Source organism: Furipterus horrens, unplaced genomic scaffold (genome assembly GCF_987537825.1).
Source record: "Furipterus horrens unplaced genomic scaffold, mFurHor1.1.pri manual_scaffold_4, whole genome shotgun sequence".
NCBI classification, from domain to species: Eukaryota; Metazoa; Chordata; class Mammalia; order Chiroptera; family Furipteridae; genus Furipterus; species Furipterus horrens.
In genome coordinates this window covers 186,796,732-186,814,531 of record NW_028327174.1, presented here as the reverse complement: position 1 = coordinate 186,814,531, position 17,800 = coordinate 186,796,732, and the positions used below count along the sequence as shown (strand labels likewise).

The window sequence follows — 17,800 nt, the reverse complement described above, 5'->3', positions numbered from 1 at the left end:
CACAGTGAGAGGGCTTGATGTTAAGTTTGGGGGGGGCATAGGAGTTGGAGGCTGAGTCGAGGGAGAAGCAGCCCAGAGCAGTTTGCAGAGGAGAGTAAAAAGGAGAGATGGGCCAGTGGTTTACTTACATTTTCAGTATCTGAATTATTTATTTTTAGAGAAAGGGGAAGGGAGGGAGAAAGAGAGGGAAAGAAATATAACATCGATCTGATTGGTTGCCTCTCATGTGCCTGCTACTGAGGACCTGGCCTGCAACCCAGGCATGTGCCCTGACCAGGAATGGGAATCAAACCAGCGATGGTGACCTTCCGGTGCCCAGGCTAGTGCTCAACCCACTGAGCCACGCCAGCCAGGGAGGCTTACTTACATTTTAGGTGGAGATGAAGGATGTAGTGATAGCAGGCCTGGTGAGTTTAGCTGGCATCAAAAGAATTAGTCCCAGCAACCCTTGATGGACAGAAAGGATTCTTCCCATCACTCCATGGTTTGGATACTTTTAAATTTTGTGGGTGGCGAGGCCATTACATATGGTCTTTCCCTCCTTCCCAGCACCCAGAAGTCATTCAGAAGTGTCTGCCAGACTTGGGCCCACAGAAAGCAATTCCCCTCACATAATATAACCCTGCATTCTAAGCAGCCTATCAAATCTTCGTTCTCCAAGCCCAGCATTGACTCTGAAGCAGGTATCCAGGATCCCAACCATAATATCCAAAAAAGCAAGAGAGCAGGCTTCTTTTTAAAAGCAGACCGGAACCCTCACTGTTCCTACCTGACCTCCACGCTGCCTAGGTAAGAAAAAGCAGGGCATAGGGAAGCCTTCCTTCCCCGGGTCCTGATTCACCTCTGTTGCTTCATCGCTGCTTTCTACAGAACTTTCTCCAGACTTGTGAAAACACAGGTGCATGCCAAGACTCAAGGAAAATGTTACTCCCAGTCGGGGAAAAAAATTATATTGTCTAGCCTCTAAGGAAAAGTGGCTTACTATAAATCAGGCCCTTGGGAATGATGTCATTTTGATGATCCTTACAGCTATAAGGAGACATTAAATATTCAAGAATTAACACTAAGATCTTCAAGACTGTCTCTCTTACAGAAGTGTCTCTGTAAAGGCAGGCAGCAGTAATTACACTTGGGCCAGACTTCCTGCCCATCAATAAGATCTTGGTGGTACAGAGCATTTATCTTCCCAGTACTTATTAGTAAAATAACCATACTTCTGAGTCAGGTGTCCTTCAAGAGTGGCTCATTAAGCAAATATTTAAAATAGCCACCTGTAGCTGCCAACCTCCAAGATGGCCCCAGTGATCCCTAACTTAATGTTGTCCATCATTCTGCGATTTTAAGTGAAACTACATATAACAAGACCTGAAGCTATTACATAAACAAGGGTTAAGCTCCTAGAGCATTTCATCAATGTTATAACAGAACGACATTATTTGAGGACCTATTGATATATTCATACGTTCTTCCCACATTGTCCCAGCATTGGTCTACGTGACCAACTGAATATGACAGAGGTCTGTCACTTCCAAGATTAGATTACACAAGACTGTGGCTTGAGTCTTGGGGTCACTTGCTTTCCGGGATCACTTGTTCTGGAGGAAACCAGTTAGCACGTCAAGTGGCCCGATGGAGCGGAACTACCTGCCAATAGCCAAATGAGTGAGCCTGGAAGCCCACCTCCCCCACTCCAGACTTCCTATGATGGAAACCCTCGTCAACAGTAACCTCATGAAAGACCTGAGTCACAGCCACTCAGCTAAACGGCTCCCATATTTTTGACCCTCAGGTACTACTTTCAGGTGCTAAATTTTGGGGTAATTTGTCACACAGCAATCGATAATTCACTATCCTACACAGACTTGAGATGGAAATCAAAAGATTTAACCTCAGTTTCTAACCAACATACATGTAGGACAATTTCTCTGTCCATAAAAGAGCAACAAAGTATTCATTCAGACCTTTCAACAATTACTTAATGAGTGTCAAATATGGGGAAGGTATTTTCAAGAACATAAGCCTTCATATAGTTTATAATCTATCAAATAAAGAAAAACAACCACAAAGAGTCCTATACACACACACACCTCAAGCTGCTCAATTCACTGGTTTTATTAGCTTTTAAAGTCTTCTTGCTTCTAATGCTACAACCCCCCCTCCCCACTCTTCGCTTTTACAAACTCTCTTAAGAAGGTGTATCAAGCACCCCTCCCCAGCTATTCTGAGTGCTCAGTGCAGGCATACTCATTTTAATTGTACCACATACGCTCCCATCTAAGGGGGAAAGAAAGGTAGGTCCGCTAATTTCATTTAGTATTAGGACAAGATGGAATTCACTTCAAATTTTACTAGGAGGGGGAAATACTGATCACAAGTGTTGAGAACAATTGTAACTTCTGCAATTAGTGGCAAGGGTCAACAGCAGCGCAAATACAATCACAGCTCAAGTCCTGGTCACAGCTGAAATGGCGACTGGGGAGGGGGATGCGCCGCCCCCCCCCCCCCGTACTGGACTCTGCTGTCTCTCAAAGCAGCAGGAGGGTTGTGCTGCTCTAAGAAAATCAGGAACCTCACTCTGCACAAAGAAGGTCAAAGGGCGAGCTTTCTTTCCATCAACCACAAAACCAGCGGCTGCCAAACCTAAACAGTGTGGGAGGCCGGCAGAGGTGAATGGAGCCCCAGACAGAAAACCACAGCTGAGCCTCCTCCCGCCACCGGCTGGGGTCTGAGTCAGGTGACTTGTCAGGGCACACAACAAACCTAGACAAAGATCCCTCCGCACAGGACAGTCGGAGAGGAAGATGACTGGCAGTAAGACCGAGGCTGCCCAGTCCCACTACAGAAAACCATTAACTCTTACTTCTTGGCCGCCCCAGCAAGCTGGAGGAGCTACAAGTTACTCCGCAGCTCAGCCTTCAGGGACGCACCCGGAGGAACTTGGGACCCCATCCCAGGGCAGAGGCGCCGAGCCCTGCGCTCCCAGTTCGCAGGCGGGACCCCTCCCCACCAGCTGTCACCAGCGCTCGAGACCAGTCAAAGCCGGGCAAGCCCGTCCCCCTCTGGCCGCTTCCCCTGCGGCTGCGACCCCACGGAGGAGGCAGAGAGGAAACGCCGTTTCCAAAGGCTCGGGGGGCGAGGGCACGCACGCCCCCGGGCAGGGGGCGCCGGGGTGGGCCGGCCCGGTGCCCAAGGGAGCTCGGACTCCTTCATCCCCTTCGGGAGAGAAATGAACCTCCCAGTCCCCAGCTAAGCGCACCCCACCTTGTCGGCGAAGCTGCGGGCCAGGAGCAGGTCCGGGCTGGGCGTGCTGTCGCCGCCCACGGCCTCCTCGCTGCTGGAGCCGGCCAGCGGGTGCGGCATGTCGCGCAGGGAGTGGGGCCCCGTGGACGGCAGGGCCTTGGGGAGCCCGCCCGACATGGCGTGCACCGCCCGGGACGCGCCGCCGCCGCTTCCTAGTGCTGCCCGCCGCGACGGGCTCCCCCAGCGCCCGGGCCGAGGCCCCGCTCCGCCGGAGCTCTGCCGGAGGCCCTGCGCCCGCCGGGCTGGGCTGCTCCGCGCCGCCGCCGCCGCCGCCTCTGCCGCGGGCTCGTCTCTGCCCGCGCCGGGCTGGGCCAGGCTGGGCTGGGCTGGGCTGCTCCGCGCCGCGCGCCCCCGCTCCGCGCCCGAGCCCGCAGCGATCCGCTCGCACCTTAGGCGCTGGCGGCCGGCCAGCACCGCCACGCTACCCGGCCTCTCGCGGCCCCGCCCCCGCGGCGCCGCGGCCGCCCGGGGAGGCGGAGGGAGACGGGGTGGACCGAAGTGGGCGGGTGGATGGGGAGGTGGGGGGGTGGGGGGAGGCGGGCAGCGCTGTCCCCGCCCGCTGCCCCGCAGGAAGTGCGCCCTGAGCCATCGGCCGCTGTCCTCCGAGTGTCCAGCCTCGCCTGGGAGAGACCGGCTCTGCGGAGACTGCGCGCTGTCCCCAGAGCAAGTGTTTAACGGAAATCAGAGGTGGAAAAAGACGTTGGAGGATCCTGTTGTTCCGTCCCACCGGCGTTTACTGATGCGCCCACGGGCAGCCACGCTTGGATCTGGGGCTTTAGAACACGCACGTGGGTTGTGATCTTCTGGCCTTTAATCCAAAATACAAGGGATTACGAGGCACATTATAAGAATGGCAAAAAATGCTATAATTAGACTCAAAGGAGTCAGAGAACAACAAGTCAAGGAGACTGCGTGGGATTTCTTCAAATGGATCCCCGTGCCAGCTTGCTTCTGCAGCGAAGCTGGGTTAAACCTCAAAAGAGCAAGGATCAGTAAATAAAGAGAAGGAGTGCTACAAATGATACGTGACTTTAAAGTCACACCTTGACCGCACTGCCTTTTGAAAGAACTGCGAGGTTTAAGCTCTTTTTTCATGCTTTTGTGCTTCATTTTCAGGCCTTTGGCCTAGCTGGATTCTCAGCATTATTTGCTCGCAGAGTGGAGATAGTTAAGGCATTGCTTCAGCTCTTTGGGGTGGAAGTTCACTTCCTTATCCCACCTTACCTATCTCTGCAACTTTTGTTCTCAGGGACAAGTCAGTAGAGGTTATCAGTTCAGGCAAGGACAGATAAACACTAACAAAGTCACAGGTAGGGTGGTTTATCGTGAGGGAGCACGTTTTCCCCTATCTATTCCCACTCTCTGTCGGATTGTCCCATTTCACCTGACAAATCTTGAAGTTGGGAGTCACTGTGGTCTCCAGCACACTTTTATCTAGAAACAAGTGATTCTTCAGCAGGAGGAGAACGCAGAGAGTTGAGGCTGACCCAAAATATCACTCAGAGACTCAAAGAGCTTTATGAGAGCTTCCTTATTTTCCCTGGTATAATTCATTGGGCCTTGGTCCTCACTTAATCAGCTTTTACCTCCTCGACTTGTGTCTGCCTTGTGGGAAGACTAGGACTCAGAGGACACTGGGAACAATTTTAAATGCTGCATCTCCCTCACAGAAATGCCAGAGTCTGGTTCTCTTGGAGTTGGGTAAAATTAACTTGTATATTCAACAGCTGCTTAACAACTGCTGCAGACCCTATTCACCATTGTTCTGATGGGCGTTAAAATAAATAGCATGACTATAACTAGAAATGAGTGTCCTACAGATGTATAGCATAAGTGTTTCTTATTGAACAGCCTGATTTATTTTAACAGCCAGGCTGCCTTAACGTAACAGAGATCTTATTCAGACTTCACACAGCTTTCCTTTCGGGACACCAGGGAAGAGTGAAAAGCGAGCCACCTTTGAATTCCTCCTGAGTTACCACAAGTGGGTGACCATGAGCTAGAGGCCTAACCTTCATGAACCTGTTTTGTAGCCTAAAAAAGAAAGAGCACAGGAAGCAGGTAAACTTACCTTCGGTGGTGGTTTTGAGACTAAAATAGCATGCTGGCATGGAATAGATTCTCCCTAAATGTCCATTCCCTTCCTGTCTCTCTTTGTCAGGGTTTCTCTACTATTCTTATTCTTATTCTCTTTGCTCAGTTTGGGTCACAGTACCATTTTTCTGTGCTCCCACCAAAAACCCCAAAGCAAAACAAACGAACAAACAAAAAAACCCAGAGTCCCTAAAAGGCCATCTGAAACAGTTTCTTTACTTATTTTCTGATTTCCTGGTTGGTCAGTGGCCTATAGCCACAAGGATCCAGTGGGTAGTCATCAAAACTAAAGAAAGTGAACTTCGGTGGAAAACATTTTGCTATGAAGTATCCACCATTCAGTTTTAGCCCAGGACTGCCTATTCATAGTCACCATTTCCTGTTGTATTTCAGTGTTCTTTGTGGTGGGAAACTGTCACTGAAATAACTCTAAGTGTCCCAGAGTATTGACTGTGCTTTTACTGAAAGTTTGCAAAGCAATATGGTGGTAAGGAGGAAACATGAAGTTTTTATATCAGGACAGGAGTTTCTAGCGTTTGCTGGAATTTGTGGAGGGACGCTTGGATTCCTAGGGCTGAGCTCTGAGGAAGAACACTCTGGATAAGTGTGCATGGGGGCGCCGGAGAAACGCCACAGAACCCAAGAAGAGAGCACAGCGCCTTCCCCCTCCACTGGGAATCTTAGGCCTTTCAGGAGACAGGGCCTGGGGCCCCAGAATTCGGGAAGTTTGCCAAGCTGGAATCTTGTGAATCTCACTAGCAAGTCTATGAGGACTTCACAGAAGCACCCAGAGCTCAGAAACAAAGCAGTCACAACGGAGACTTCTCCCTTTGTGTCCCCTGGTACAGCATGTGCTTAGGCTGTATTCATGTTTGTCTTAGCTGCAAACCCTCTTCTGGTTTTGAATACAATCATAGCTCTATTCTATATGGCATCCCAAACCCTGCCTCAGAATACCACCAGCACTTCTGAAGTGGCCGGCTGATGAGGACAAAGGAGGTTTTCAAACAGCATTCAGAGTGACATGGAGAAAGCCACAGAGGGTTGGCTCAGACAAGAGGGGCAACTGAGAACTGAGAAGGCACCGTCGCCAACAGAGGCAAAATTGTGTGGACAGTTGAACTTGGCCAATGATGTACCAGGAAAAAGCAAAAGCCAGCAGGTCCAGGATCTGAAGAATTTTGCAAATGAGAAATAGAACCTTGCCTCGGAACCAGCAGAGATGCTTGTGGGTAAATGATAGGACCCTTTATCTTTCCACACCTGAGTGCCCGGCCCCCAGAGCATGGGGACCTTCTGCAGGGGGCAGTGCAGCACAGATCATGGACTCACGCCCAAGAAAGCCCTGTGAGTCTGTGCAAATGCAAATTTCTAGACCCCTCCTAAGATTCTGATTCTGCGATGGGGACTGGAATTGGAATTTTGTTAACCGCCCACCTGCTGTTCATGCTGACGCTGGCCTATGGACTGCACTTGGACCAACACTGTTCTCAGGGCTCCACCCATTTCTCTAAACCAGAAACTGACATTCCAAACCTGCTTCTGTAAGTAGTATTTTAAGTGCTTACTTTGGAGAAATTTCCTGTTTGCTCAAAAGTGTCCAAAACACAAATTTCTCTTACAAAATGCTATCACAGGGCCTTTTACCCTACACTTTTATGGTTCCTTTTATTGAGGATCTACCAGGTGCTTAAAGTTTAGAAGGGCTTGCATGAGCTAAATTATCTGTTGACAGATTCATTTTGTAGCGCTGGCTGTGAAGTGCCTCACAATGAAATGAGTCTTTTCCAGAGCCCCAGAACCTCTTTTGGCTGGTCAAGTAGGCTCTTAGAAACAGGGCCACACCTGGCCCCAGAAATGCAATTCACCGCTGTCACAAGGGACACCTGTTACCTGGCTCTCTTCACAAGCAGGCTCTGGAGTGTGTGGCTGTGGATTACTCTTTGTGGTGGCTGTCCATGACAGAGGTGGGGCTGGGGGAGACACTGAGCTGACAAGCACTGGGAGCCCTGGCACTGAGTCTATTAACAGTGAAGTGTGGGTAGGATGGAAAAACGTTTGCATCTGTCTGGAATAGGGATATTTGGACATCATACGACCCAGCAGTTCCGCTCCCAGACCACAACGGAAAAGCGTGTGTGTATTCATCAAAAGATGGATTCAAGAGTCTTCACATCAGCACTCTTTATACAAGTTTACATAAAAAGGCATCTAGTGTGTGGCCCTAACTTCATGAATGAGGAAGCTGAGGCCCAGAGATGTTAAGTACTTTGCTCAGGCCAACCAGCTAGTGCTATTGCTAGTGCAGCCCTCCATTTGGATGTATAGTGATTCACATGTGGGTCTGGGGAATGCCAGTTAAGTAAAGCCAGAAGGTAAAGGAGTGAAGAGAGAGAGAGATTAGCAACTATCATTTGGCGACCAGTCATTTGCCCCTTTTCTCTGTGGTCCTGTCTCCCTCCGTCCCTCTCCCTACAAATGCAGGTTTGTGAGGACCGGATGCCTGGAGCTGCTACAGCCATCTTGTGGCCAAGAGCGGAGGAGGCATCCCCAGCGCCCTGAGGATCGCTGAGAGGGTGAGAACCTGTGTTTTGTTTTGTTTTTTAAAATAATTTATTTGTTTGTTTATTTTATTTATTTATTTATTTTTGAGAGAGGGCAAAGGAGAAAGAGAGGGAGAGAAACATCACTGTGTGGTTGCCTCTCACGCACCCCCAACTGGGGACCTGACGTGCAACCTAATCATGTGCCCTGACTGGGAATCGAAGAGAACCTGTGTTTTGATGGCATCACCGAGCCACCGCGCCTAACTCCAGACTTCTGAAGTAAACAGTAAACACCTCTGCGGTCTCGGGCAGTTTAATCGGTATCCCTGTAACATGCTGCTGAGCTCATCCTTCGAGAGCTAGACAACGAGAAATACAACCAGCAGGCAGGAGAGCTTCCCTTTGTGGGCAGCGCTGTTTCTCAGCAGCAGAACCGTTCTTCTCTCACACGTGTTCCCGAAAGAGGAAACTGATTCTCGGGGTGGGGCAAAAAAGTCTTAGATGTTGCAATGGCTTGTGGCCCTCCAAAGCTACCCGACAAAAATCTTGTGTCTTAGTATTTAATTTTCTCGTTAGGGAAAATTTAAACCTAATCAATGTTTCCCCAGTAGAGACAGTGATAAGGAAAAAATTAAAAAAAGGTTGAGAAACACTGCTCTCTAAAAACACAGGAAAGGCTCTAAGACAGAAGAGGAAGAGAGACCCTGCCTTCCAAGAGCAGAGCTTCTGATCTTTCCTAAAGGCTCTGTGCGCCACCAGCTCTTCCCAGATCCATGCCCCAGGTTCCACCACGGTGGAGCTGCAGCCAAGCCAGCTCCCCAGTCCCTCCTGCGCTTTGTAACCCAGGTGATAAATGATGGTGCAGGCCCCAGACTCCTCCTCATCACACAGAGGTCATGAGAGTGCCCCAGGCCTTGTCCTTCTGTAGAACCTGTGGGCAGTGGAGCAAAAGGGTGCTGGGGCCACAACAAGAAAATTATACTCAGTACTCAGGTGGTAGATTCAGGCGAGGTGACATGGTAAAGGCAGGGCTTTCCCTATCCCACCCCCCTCACCCCCGGCCATGTGAGGTAATGAATTATGCTGAAACCTTGGGAGTCTCTGGCTGGCAGAGCAGGAAGCTTGGTTTTCCACTCAGGGCCTCATACAATATGGCAGGCAGCACGCCATCACCACTCATGAAGAAAATGGAAAATTTGGGAAGCTGCGCTCACCACACACCCATTAATCTGATTCTCTCTGCTTGCAAGAACAGTAGCTTTGAGCTTAGGCCAAGAAACAGAAACTTCCAGAAGTTTTATCTGTTGGAATTCATTCATTTTTCTACCAAACCAAACCCGGTCCTCTGCAAGACTTCTTAAACCTTGCCATCCTACACTAGAATGAAGGGTAATTCAGCTCCGAATTTCTAGTGCAGGTGCTATCTCTTGGCTACTCCAGGTCAACATCTCTGTGAGGCTGTCAGTCTCATTCAGTTGCTTCTTGTCATCAAGGCAAGGTACACCTAATTTCTTCCCAGGAAAAGCCACACATCCAGTCCCTCGGAGTGGGATCTGAGGAGGTGACCGATGATTACAAGTAACTTTAACACTGAAATGACAGCAGAGTTCAAGGTCCCCCTCGACTGCTGGATTTCTGTACGGCCTCAGAATGAAGGTCTGCTCTGCTGACTTGGGTCCATCCATGAGCCCCAGTACTACCCAGAACCCCCTGGGGTGTTGAAACAGAGATGCACAGCCATTACTGTCTAGGGATCAGGACATTGAAGAAGATGCCAGAAACTAGACCATGTCACTGCTCCCCTTACAAAGTAGAACATAGGCTACGAAATCATAATTTGATATATTAGTGAAATGACTAATAGAATAGTGTTTTTAAAGGCTACTCTCCTTGGGATAGTTAGTGTATTCTTCCTAGAGCAGAGATATTGCTGCTGATGGCGTCCCATCACATGGATAAGAGAAGCTACACCCAGGGGGCCTTAGGCCAGTCGGGCAGTGAGAGAGGGAAGAAGGAACCGCTCTCACCTGCAGCTCCAGGTAGTACAGAAATCAAGAGGGTGTGCAGAGTTGAGTGAGTAGCCAAGATCAAAAAACCAGGGCAAGGGGTCTGAATGGGTCACTAAAGCAAGGGAAGGGCGGTCAGAGCAAGTGTCAATGGTGAAGAGAACAGCCAGGGTTCAAGAAGTAGAATAGCACATCCAGAAAATGAGCCTTCTGGTGATCCTGAGCAGTATCTTGGGGCAGGTGGGGATGGGGGATGCCACTGTGAGCCATTGTGCTTCTGGGGGGGTGGGATGCATGGAGTGGCCAGGACAGCCAGAATCAGCTGTTCTGGAAGGCTTCTCTGCGCTGGCTGGGGGACTGTGGACAGGGGACATGACTTTCCCAAATTCCTTCCTGACCCACCCACATAATTTGTTCAAATTAAGCACTAGGTTGTAGAGACACTAACTCATTGTCAGAAGGAAGGATGCCTTCTTGGTTTAGATATGTCCCCCCAGGAAGAATGTGGCGAGCAAAAGTGCCTTCCTTTCCCTCTTAATTTAATTGTTTTATTTTAGAATGCTTTTAGACTTACAGAAAAGTGGCAAAAACAGTACAGGGTCCTCACATACTCCTCACTCAGCGTCTCCTATTGTTAACATCCTAGATCGTGGTGGTACATTTGTCACAACTAAGGAGACAACGCTGGTACATTACTATAACTTAAACTGTGTACTTCATTGGATTTCACTAGCTTTTCCCTGATGCTCTTTTTCCGTTCCAGAATCTCATCCAGAATCCCTCATTATGTTTGTCAGCATGTCTCTTCTCCTCCTCTGGCCTGTGGCAGTTTCTCAGACTTCCTTTGTCTAGGAAGACCTTGACAGTTTTGAGAAAAACTGATCAGGCATTTCACAGCACACCCCTCATTCTGGGTTTGTCCAGTGTCCTTCTCATGGTCAGACTTGGATTATGAGTCTTGGCCGGGAAAGGGCCATTCTCATCATATCATATCAGCGATACTACTATCGACATGATTTATCACCATGATAGTAGCCTTGCTTACGTGGTCCAGGTAGTGTTTGCCAGGTTTCTTCACTGTAGCTACTCCTCCCGCTACCCCCACTACCCATACTATAGTCTCTGGAAGCACATTGCTAAGCACAGCTTGGCTCCTTTCTGACCAGTGCTGTGAGGACCCCATTTTCAACTCTTTTTGAAAGAAAAAGTTATCTGGTCAAGGTAGGTCTCAAGCATCATGTGAGCATATACCACATGTCCTACAGTGAGCGCACACAGGGCTGAGCAGGACTGTCTTTGGAGGTGTTCCTCTTCCTTGTGCCTGCACCTTTGGCCTGGCCCTCAGGGTTTATCCCCAACTCTGTTGAAAGAGAAACTTCTCCCTCATTAAGTTTAGTAATTTCTTCTCAAGATCTGGGTAAGAAGTGGGAGGGTCTACTTGATTAAAGGCTAGGAAAAAACTGAGAATACATCCCAGATGAATTAAAGATGTAAATGTAAAAATAAAATATTAGAATAGTTAATAACCTTAGAGAGAGTGGAGACTTTAAACCACACTGGAAACTGGAAACCTAGAAGCTGAAAAGAAAATATAGAGATATTTGACTATAGGAAAATTAAGGAAATTTGATATTAAAAATACCACATATCAAAAGACAAATTGTGATGGGGCATTGAGGATGATAGCTAAAGGGTGCAGGATTTCTTTTGGGAGTGATTAAATGTTTTAAAAATGATTGTGAAGATGGGTTTACAACTCTGTGAATGTATTTTAAAAACCATTGAATTGTATACTTTCAATGGGTAATATGATGGATATGTTATTTAGCTTCATTGTGATAATCATTTCACAATGTATTGGGTATCAAAATATTACATCGTAGAACTTAAGTAGATAACATTATTTGTCAACAAAACTGGAAAAATAATATCAATAAATACCCTAGGTGAATTGTGCAGTATGTAAATTAGAATACAATATAGCTGTTGCCAAAAAAAATGACAAAGGATAATCTAGAGAAAATTATTTGGACACCAATGATCCACTACGTGTTAACATCCTTTATACACAGCCCCTACAAATTTAGAAGAAACAAAAACATGGACGAAAGCATATGGGTAATCAATTCAAAGAGGAAATACAAATGGGCAATATATATGTGAAAAAAATGTTTGCTCTCTCTAGAGATCCATGAAAGGTCAACAAAAGCAAAAAGATACAATTTTCGCTTATCCTACTGGCAAACTTTGAAAGACCAATACATTTGAATCAGGTGAGGATTCATACTTTGAGACCTGAAATTTAAACAATTTAGGAGCCATTTTCAAGAAAAAGAATCCAAAAAAAATTTTTTTTTTAATTTTGGTTTTTCAATTACAGCTGTCCCCTTTTCCCCTAATTTCTCTCCCCCACCCAACCCACCCCCTCTCCCGCAATCAGAATCCAAAATTTTAAATATAAAACTTGGTCCAAAGGTGAATACTTACGTAGAATGAGAAAATAAACCACCACAATTATAATTTTTTATGAAACTGATAAACATCACAAATATCACAACACTTTAAAAAAATTATTTATTAACTGCCTGACACACTTCTGCAATACTATTTTCATAGTATTTGGAGGCATATTCTTTAAGAACTTCATTAGCATGGCTGATTGAATTTTTTTTTATTTTATTACTGACAGTTTAGAAAAGCTTCTTTCAGCATCAAATTCAATCTGATATGTTGGCAGGCATAAAATATGTGGCTTCATATCTGCTGTCTATACAAATACTACCAATTTATAGCCTATAAACCCAGAAATTCTTACTCTGTTTTGGGTAAGTTTCACCAAAAAGAAAAAAAGAAAAAACCTTTTTGTGGAGTTTATAATTGTATGTACTGCTTTATCCAGGATAGTCCTACTAGGAGAGAACTCTGGGTTTTGGCTACTTATCGGTGAGAATGGAATCATTAGCTTACAATTCTATAACTCTGATGATGGGAAGAATTTTCTACAGACAAGCTTCTGGCTTCATACATTTCAGACTTCGTTTCTCCTCTAGATCCCTACACATCTGGTGCCAGGTGTCATAAGACAAGGTCATTTCACAATGTGACCTCTGGTACTGTTAGGATGTCCAGCAATAACCCCACTATGCACAGAAGCTACAGTGAACCTGCTGAATACGTCCCACTAAACTTAAATAGATACATCCCAATTCACCTTTCAAAACTGCCTGCAACCGCTCCAAGGCGATCCAACACAAGGGGAAGTGTGAACGGAGGGTAATTCAGGGTGGAAAGGCAGAATTGTTTTAACTGGTTGCAGAGAAGACACCTTACTTTTTCAAATATGGCAAAGATAAGACCCTTATGATTACATTGCTAAGACTTCTCTCAAGGCCTTTGGAGCGTGGCTGGGTGGTTGGGAGGGTAGGTGTACATATTCAAATAAAGGTTCTTGAAACTTCAGCTTCATCAGCTTCACATGAAATCTGCCTCCACATCACTACTAGTGAAGGTACAGGGAAATGGGTGCTTTCAAAGTGCCAGCACAAACGTGTAGTGCTATCAAAATAAAATCACTGGTACCTAAGGCTATATGTGCAGAGATGTCTACTGCAGTGTTGTTTGTAAAGGCAAACAGAGTGGAAACAACCTACCTATCCATCATCAGGGAAAAGGTTGAATAAATTATAGTACATACACACTATATTATGCAGCAATAAAAATTAATTAGAACTTTATGTATTGGGAGGTCCATGATAAGTTAATTAAAAAGGCAAGTGATGAAGTAATATGTATAGTGGGATCACTGTACATGAATGAGTGTACCTGTGCATACGTTTATAGGAGAACAGGGAAACACGTGATAGGATATGGACCAGACTATTAAGTGTTTTTTAATTTGGGGTGAGGGGACAACAGGGCAGGCAGGGACAGATCAGATTACTATTTTCTTTCCACAACTTCATATTGTTTGCTTCCACACATTATAGTTAGCATTTATTTCTTTTGTAATTTAAAATTTCTAATAAGAAAACAATTTAAATCAAAGCATATGAAACATCTGAGTTAAACATTCACAATGCCACCTACTTTTTTTCCAAGGCTAAGCAATATTATTTGTGTCAGCCAAGTTCTTGCTTGCCTCTCTCCTCTCCTAAATTGATACAATTATAAAAAGAACTTTAAGAAGTTCCCTTTACACCCCAACTAACAGTGCATAACATTAAAAAAAAACAAAACTCTTATGACAGGCATTGCTTTCTGTTTCTAATTAAGTTTATATGCTACTCAATAGCAGCACGCACACTTCTCAGGCAGAGTCCCAGGCTTCTGCCTTACAGCCATGTCACTTCCCCTCTTCCACTTATTTCACAGGTGTACTTCCCCGTGTCCCACCTCATTTTAATCAGATGTAAGAAGTGTGTTAACAAGCAAGGTTGAATTCATGTCATATAATTTGAGGCGCAATTCAGAAGTATTTCCCATTTTAGAAAAAATTTCAATTTCATTGAGTAGAAATTTTTTATGCTTAAGAATTATGTCTTTTTGCTGTTAACTTTATATGTAATGTCTATTTTTAAAAGTTATTTATTTACTTTTAAAGGGAGGGGTAGGGAGGGAGAAAGAGAGAAACATCAATGTGCAAGAGATAGGTATATGGATCGGTTGCCTCTCGCTGACCCCAACAGGGGACCTCACCTGGAACCCAGACATGTGCCCTGACTGGGAATTGAACCAGCAACATCTCAGTTCACAGGCTAGTGCTCAATCCACTGAGCCACACCAGTCAGGGATATAATGTGTATTTTTTTACTGGAGCTGGTATGTTCTCAGAATCTTTATTTTGATGACGATCTTTTCTTTTTCTTTTTTACTTAAAAGAAATGTTTTATTGTTTATGCTATTACAGTTTTCCCAATTTCTTTTCCTTTTGTTCCCCTCCACCCAGAGACCCCTCTCCCTCCAGTTGTCCCCTCCTCAGTCCATGCCCATTGGTTGTGCATATAGTTCTTCTCAACATCTTCCTATCTACTCCACTCCCTCCTACTACGCTTCTTAATTTCTGTACCATCTCCCTCCCTTCCTTCCCTCCCCCCTCCCCACTGACCTCCCCCCTATATGTTCCCCATACCTATAATTCTTTTCCCACTCTCGTTGCCTACTTAGTCTTCCTTTGTTTCAATTCCCTAGCTTCTGTTGTTGGTTGATCTGATACAGTTTTCATTTTAATGTTCATAGTTTTGATCCTCCTTCTAAACAAGTCCCTTTAACAGTTCATATAACAGTGGTTTGAATCTAATGAACTCCTTCAGTTTTACTTTGTCCTGGAAGCACTTTCTCTGCCCTTCTATTCTGAATGACAGCTTCGCTGGATAGAGTAATCGTGGTTGTAGGTTTTTGATTTTCATTACTTTGAATATTTCTTGCCAGCCCCTTCTTGCCTGCAGAGTTTCTTTTGAGAAATCAGCTGAGAGTCTTATTGGGACCCCTTTGTAGGTAACTCTCTTCTTTTTCTTGCTGCTTTTAAAATTCTCTCTTTATCCTTAACTTTTGACATTTTGATTATAATGTGTCTTGGTGTGGTTCTCCCTGGGTCCAGTTTTTTTGGAACTCTCTGTGCTTCTTGGACCTGTAAGTCTTATTTCCTTCCTCAAGTTAGGGAAGTTCTGCTTCATTATTTTTTCACATAATTTTTTAATTTCTAGTTCTTCTTCTTCACTTTCTGGCAGCCCTATGTTTCTGATGTTGGCCCGCTTATAGCTGTCCCATAGGTTTCTGAGGCTCTCCTCACTTTCCTCACTTCTCATTTCCTCTTTCTGAACTGGTTGACTATTTGTTCCTTCCCTATGTTCCAATTTGTTGATTTAATCCCTGGTTTTCTTGCCCTCACCACTAGTTTCATATGTGTTTTTTGTTAATTTTAGCAGGACTAGCCTTCATTCCTTCTCCATCTTGTTTAAGATCTGCTGTTAGGTCTGAAAGCATTTTTATAACCAAAGCTCTGAACTGAGCCTCAGAAAGATTTCCTATCTGCTCATCCGTTAGTTCAGATATTTGCTGTTTGGTAAGCTGTGTCACCAAATCTCTATCATGATCTATGCCATTCTGACCATTTTGTTTTTACCTTTGCTTCCTGGGCAGGGCTGTCACACCTCCTACGCTATAGGGGGCGGAGCCCTGTGCACTTGTCACAACCAGGTGACCTGTCACATCACACTGTGGCGTTTTCTGCGGGGGTGGGTGTCCAAGATGGATTCCTGCAGTTTATTCTCCGTTGAGAGACCAGGAGCCTCCTCTTCCATCCCCACCCCCTCCGTCCTCACAGTCTAAGGTAATGGAAGTCTGCCTTCCCCAGCTTTGGAATCGCAAGCTGACAGGTCTGGTCTGCAGCCGGGGGTGCTCCCTGGGCACTTCTCGCCTCCCCCTAAATACAGGTGTCTGTGCTTACCGCTGTCCTGCCTCCGTCGCTGCTGCTGCCACTGACAGCACAGCTTTAACTCCCCACCCTGGCTTCGCCCCTCCTACCTGTCCAGACGAGCACCACTTCTTTATAACTTCATACGTTGGACTTCCATTTGTTTTCTGGAACTTCTGGTTATTTCTGGTTTTGCGGTAGTTGTATTCCTTCTTAATTGTGGAGGGAGATGGAGCGTGTCAGTCTAGGGCTCCATCTTGGCCGGAAGTCTCCTGTGTTTGTTTGCTTCCGTGTCCCAGGGAGAGCTGTCACTCCTACTACATTGTAAGGAGCAGAGTCTCAGGTATTCGTCAGGAAGGGGCGACCTGTTTCACCACATTGTGGCACTGTATGCGGGGGAGGGGACTGAGAAGGAGCAATGCTGCTTGCCCAGCACTCGCCCCTTTTCCAAGCACCTCTCCCACTTCTGCACCGGACTGGTGTCCCTCTAGCTGCTGCCCTGGCTGTCGTTCCCAGAGTGGGTGGGTCTGTGGATGTTCTAGGACTGTGTAGGCCCTTTAAACAAGTGGACTCTGCTGAGACCAGCAGTTTCTGCCTCCGTCCCAACCCCCACTGGTTTGCACAGTCAAAAGCAATGAGGCTTGATTTTCCCCGGTGCTGGGACTATGAGCTGTGCGGTCTGGTGAGGAGCTGGGAACGCTCCCCAGGTGACCCTCCTGACTTTTTATAACGTGTAACTGCTCTTTCTGCTGGTCTGCTGCTGCTGTTGCTGCTGCTGCCACCACCACACCGCGTCCTCTCCGCCCCGGCTCCACCCCTCCTACCTGTCTGGATGAGTATTTCTTCTTTGTATCTTTGTTTGCTGGACTTCCATGCACTTCGATTTTCTGGAACTTCTGGTTGTTTCTAGTTTTGAGGTAGTTGTATTCCTTCTTAGTTGTGGAGGGAGACACAGCCTGTCTGTCTATGCCTCCATCTTGGCTGGAAGTCCTGATGATGATCTTTAAAGTTTTCTTAATATTCAGAGCACATTCAGAATATAAAATATAACACAGAAAATGCTGATCATCTGGATGACTACTATTTTATCAATTAATGAAATAGATGTCAGTTCCCACATTTACATTTAAGATCAAGGAACTATCAAATATTTCAACTTTAATTTTTTTATGCTAATGATGAAAGAACAGCAGTGGGCTTAAAATAGGTAAACGTATGCCTAGTCAGGCCCATCTGAGCATTTGTGGGACCTGGGGCAAAAGTACAGAGATGCAGGTTCACATTCCATATGTCCAGATATTTGAAAGTTATAAATCAGGCTAACAAATACATGTAAAGCTATGGCTTTGAAATGACTGAAAGTTGGCTAAATATCAAAGACAACTTACTCTATTATTTTTCATGTTTAGGTGGTCTGTTGATATTGATATGAGTAATAAAAT

The 17,800-nt window shown here is 45.9% G+C and overlaps 1 protein-coding gene across 3 annotated transcripts in view; it reads right to left on the bottom strand.

The window, feature by feature from the left end:
* The window catches only part of SNX30 (sorting nexin family member 30), a 92,355-nt gene extending 88,794 nt beyond the window's left edge, over positions 1–3,561 (bottom strand). For all 3 annotated transcript variants that reach the window (XM_090274571.1, XM_090274572.1, XM_090274573.1), the window contains exon 1: positions 3,262–3,561. In XM_090274571.1, coding sequence (XP_090130697.1) covers positions 3,262–3,417 — 156 coding nt within the window. In that variant the 5' untranslated portion in view covers positions 3,418–3,561. The remainder of the gene's footprint in view (positions 1–3,261) is intronic.
* Between the last annotated feature and the right edge of the window lie 14,239 nt (positions 3,562–17,800).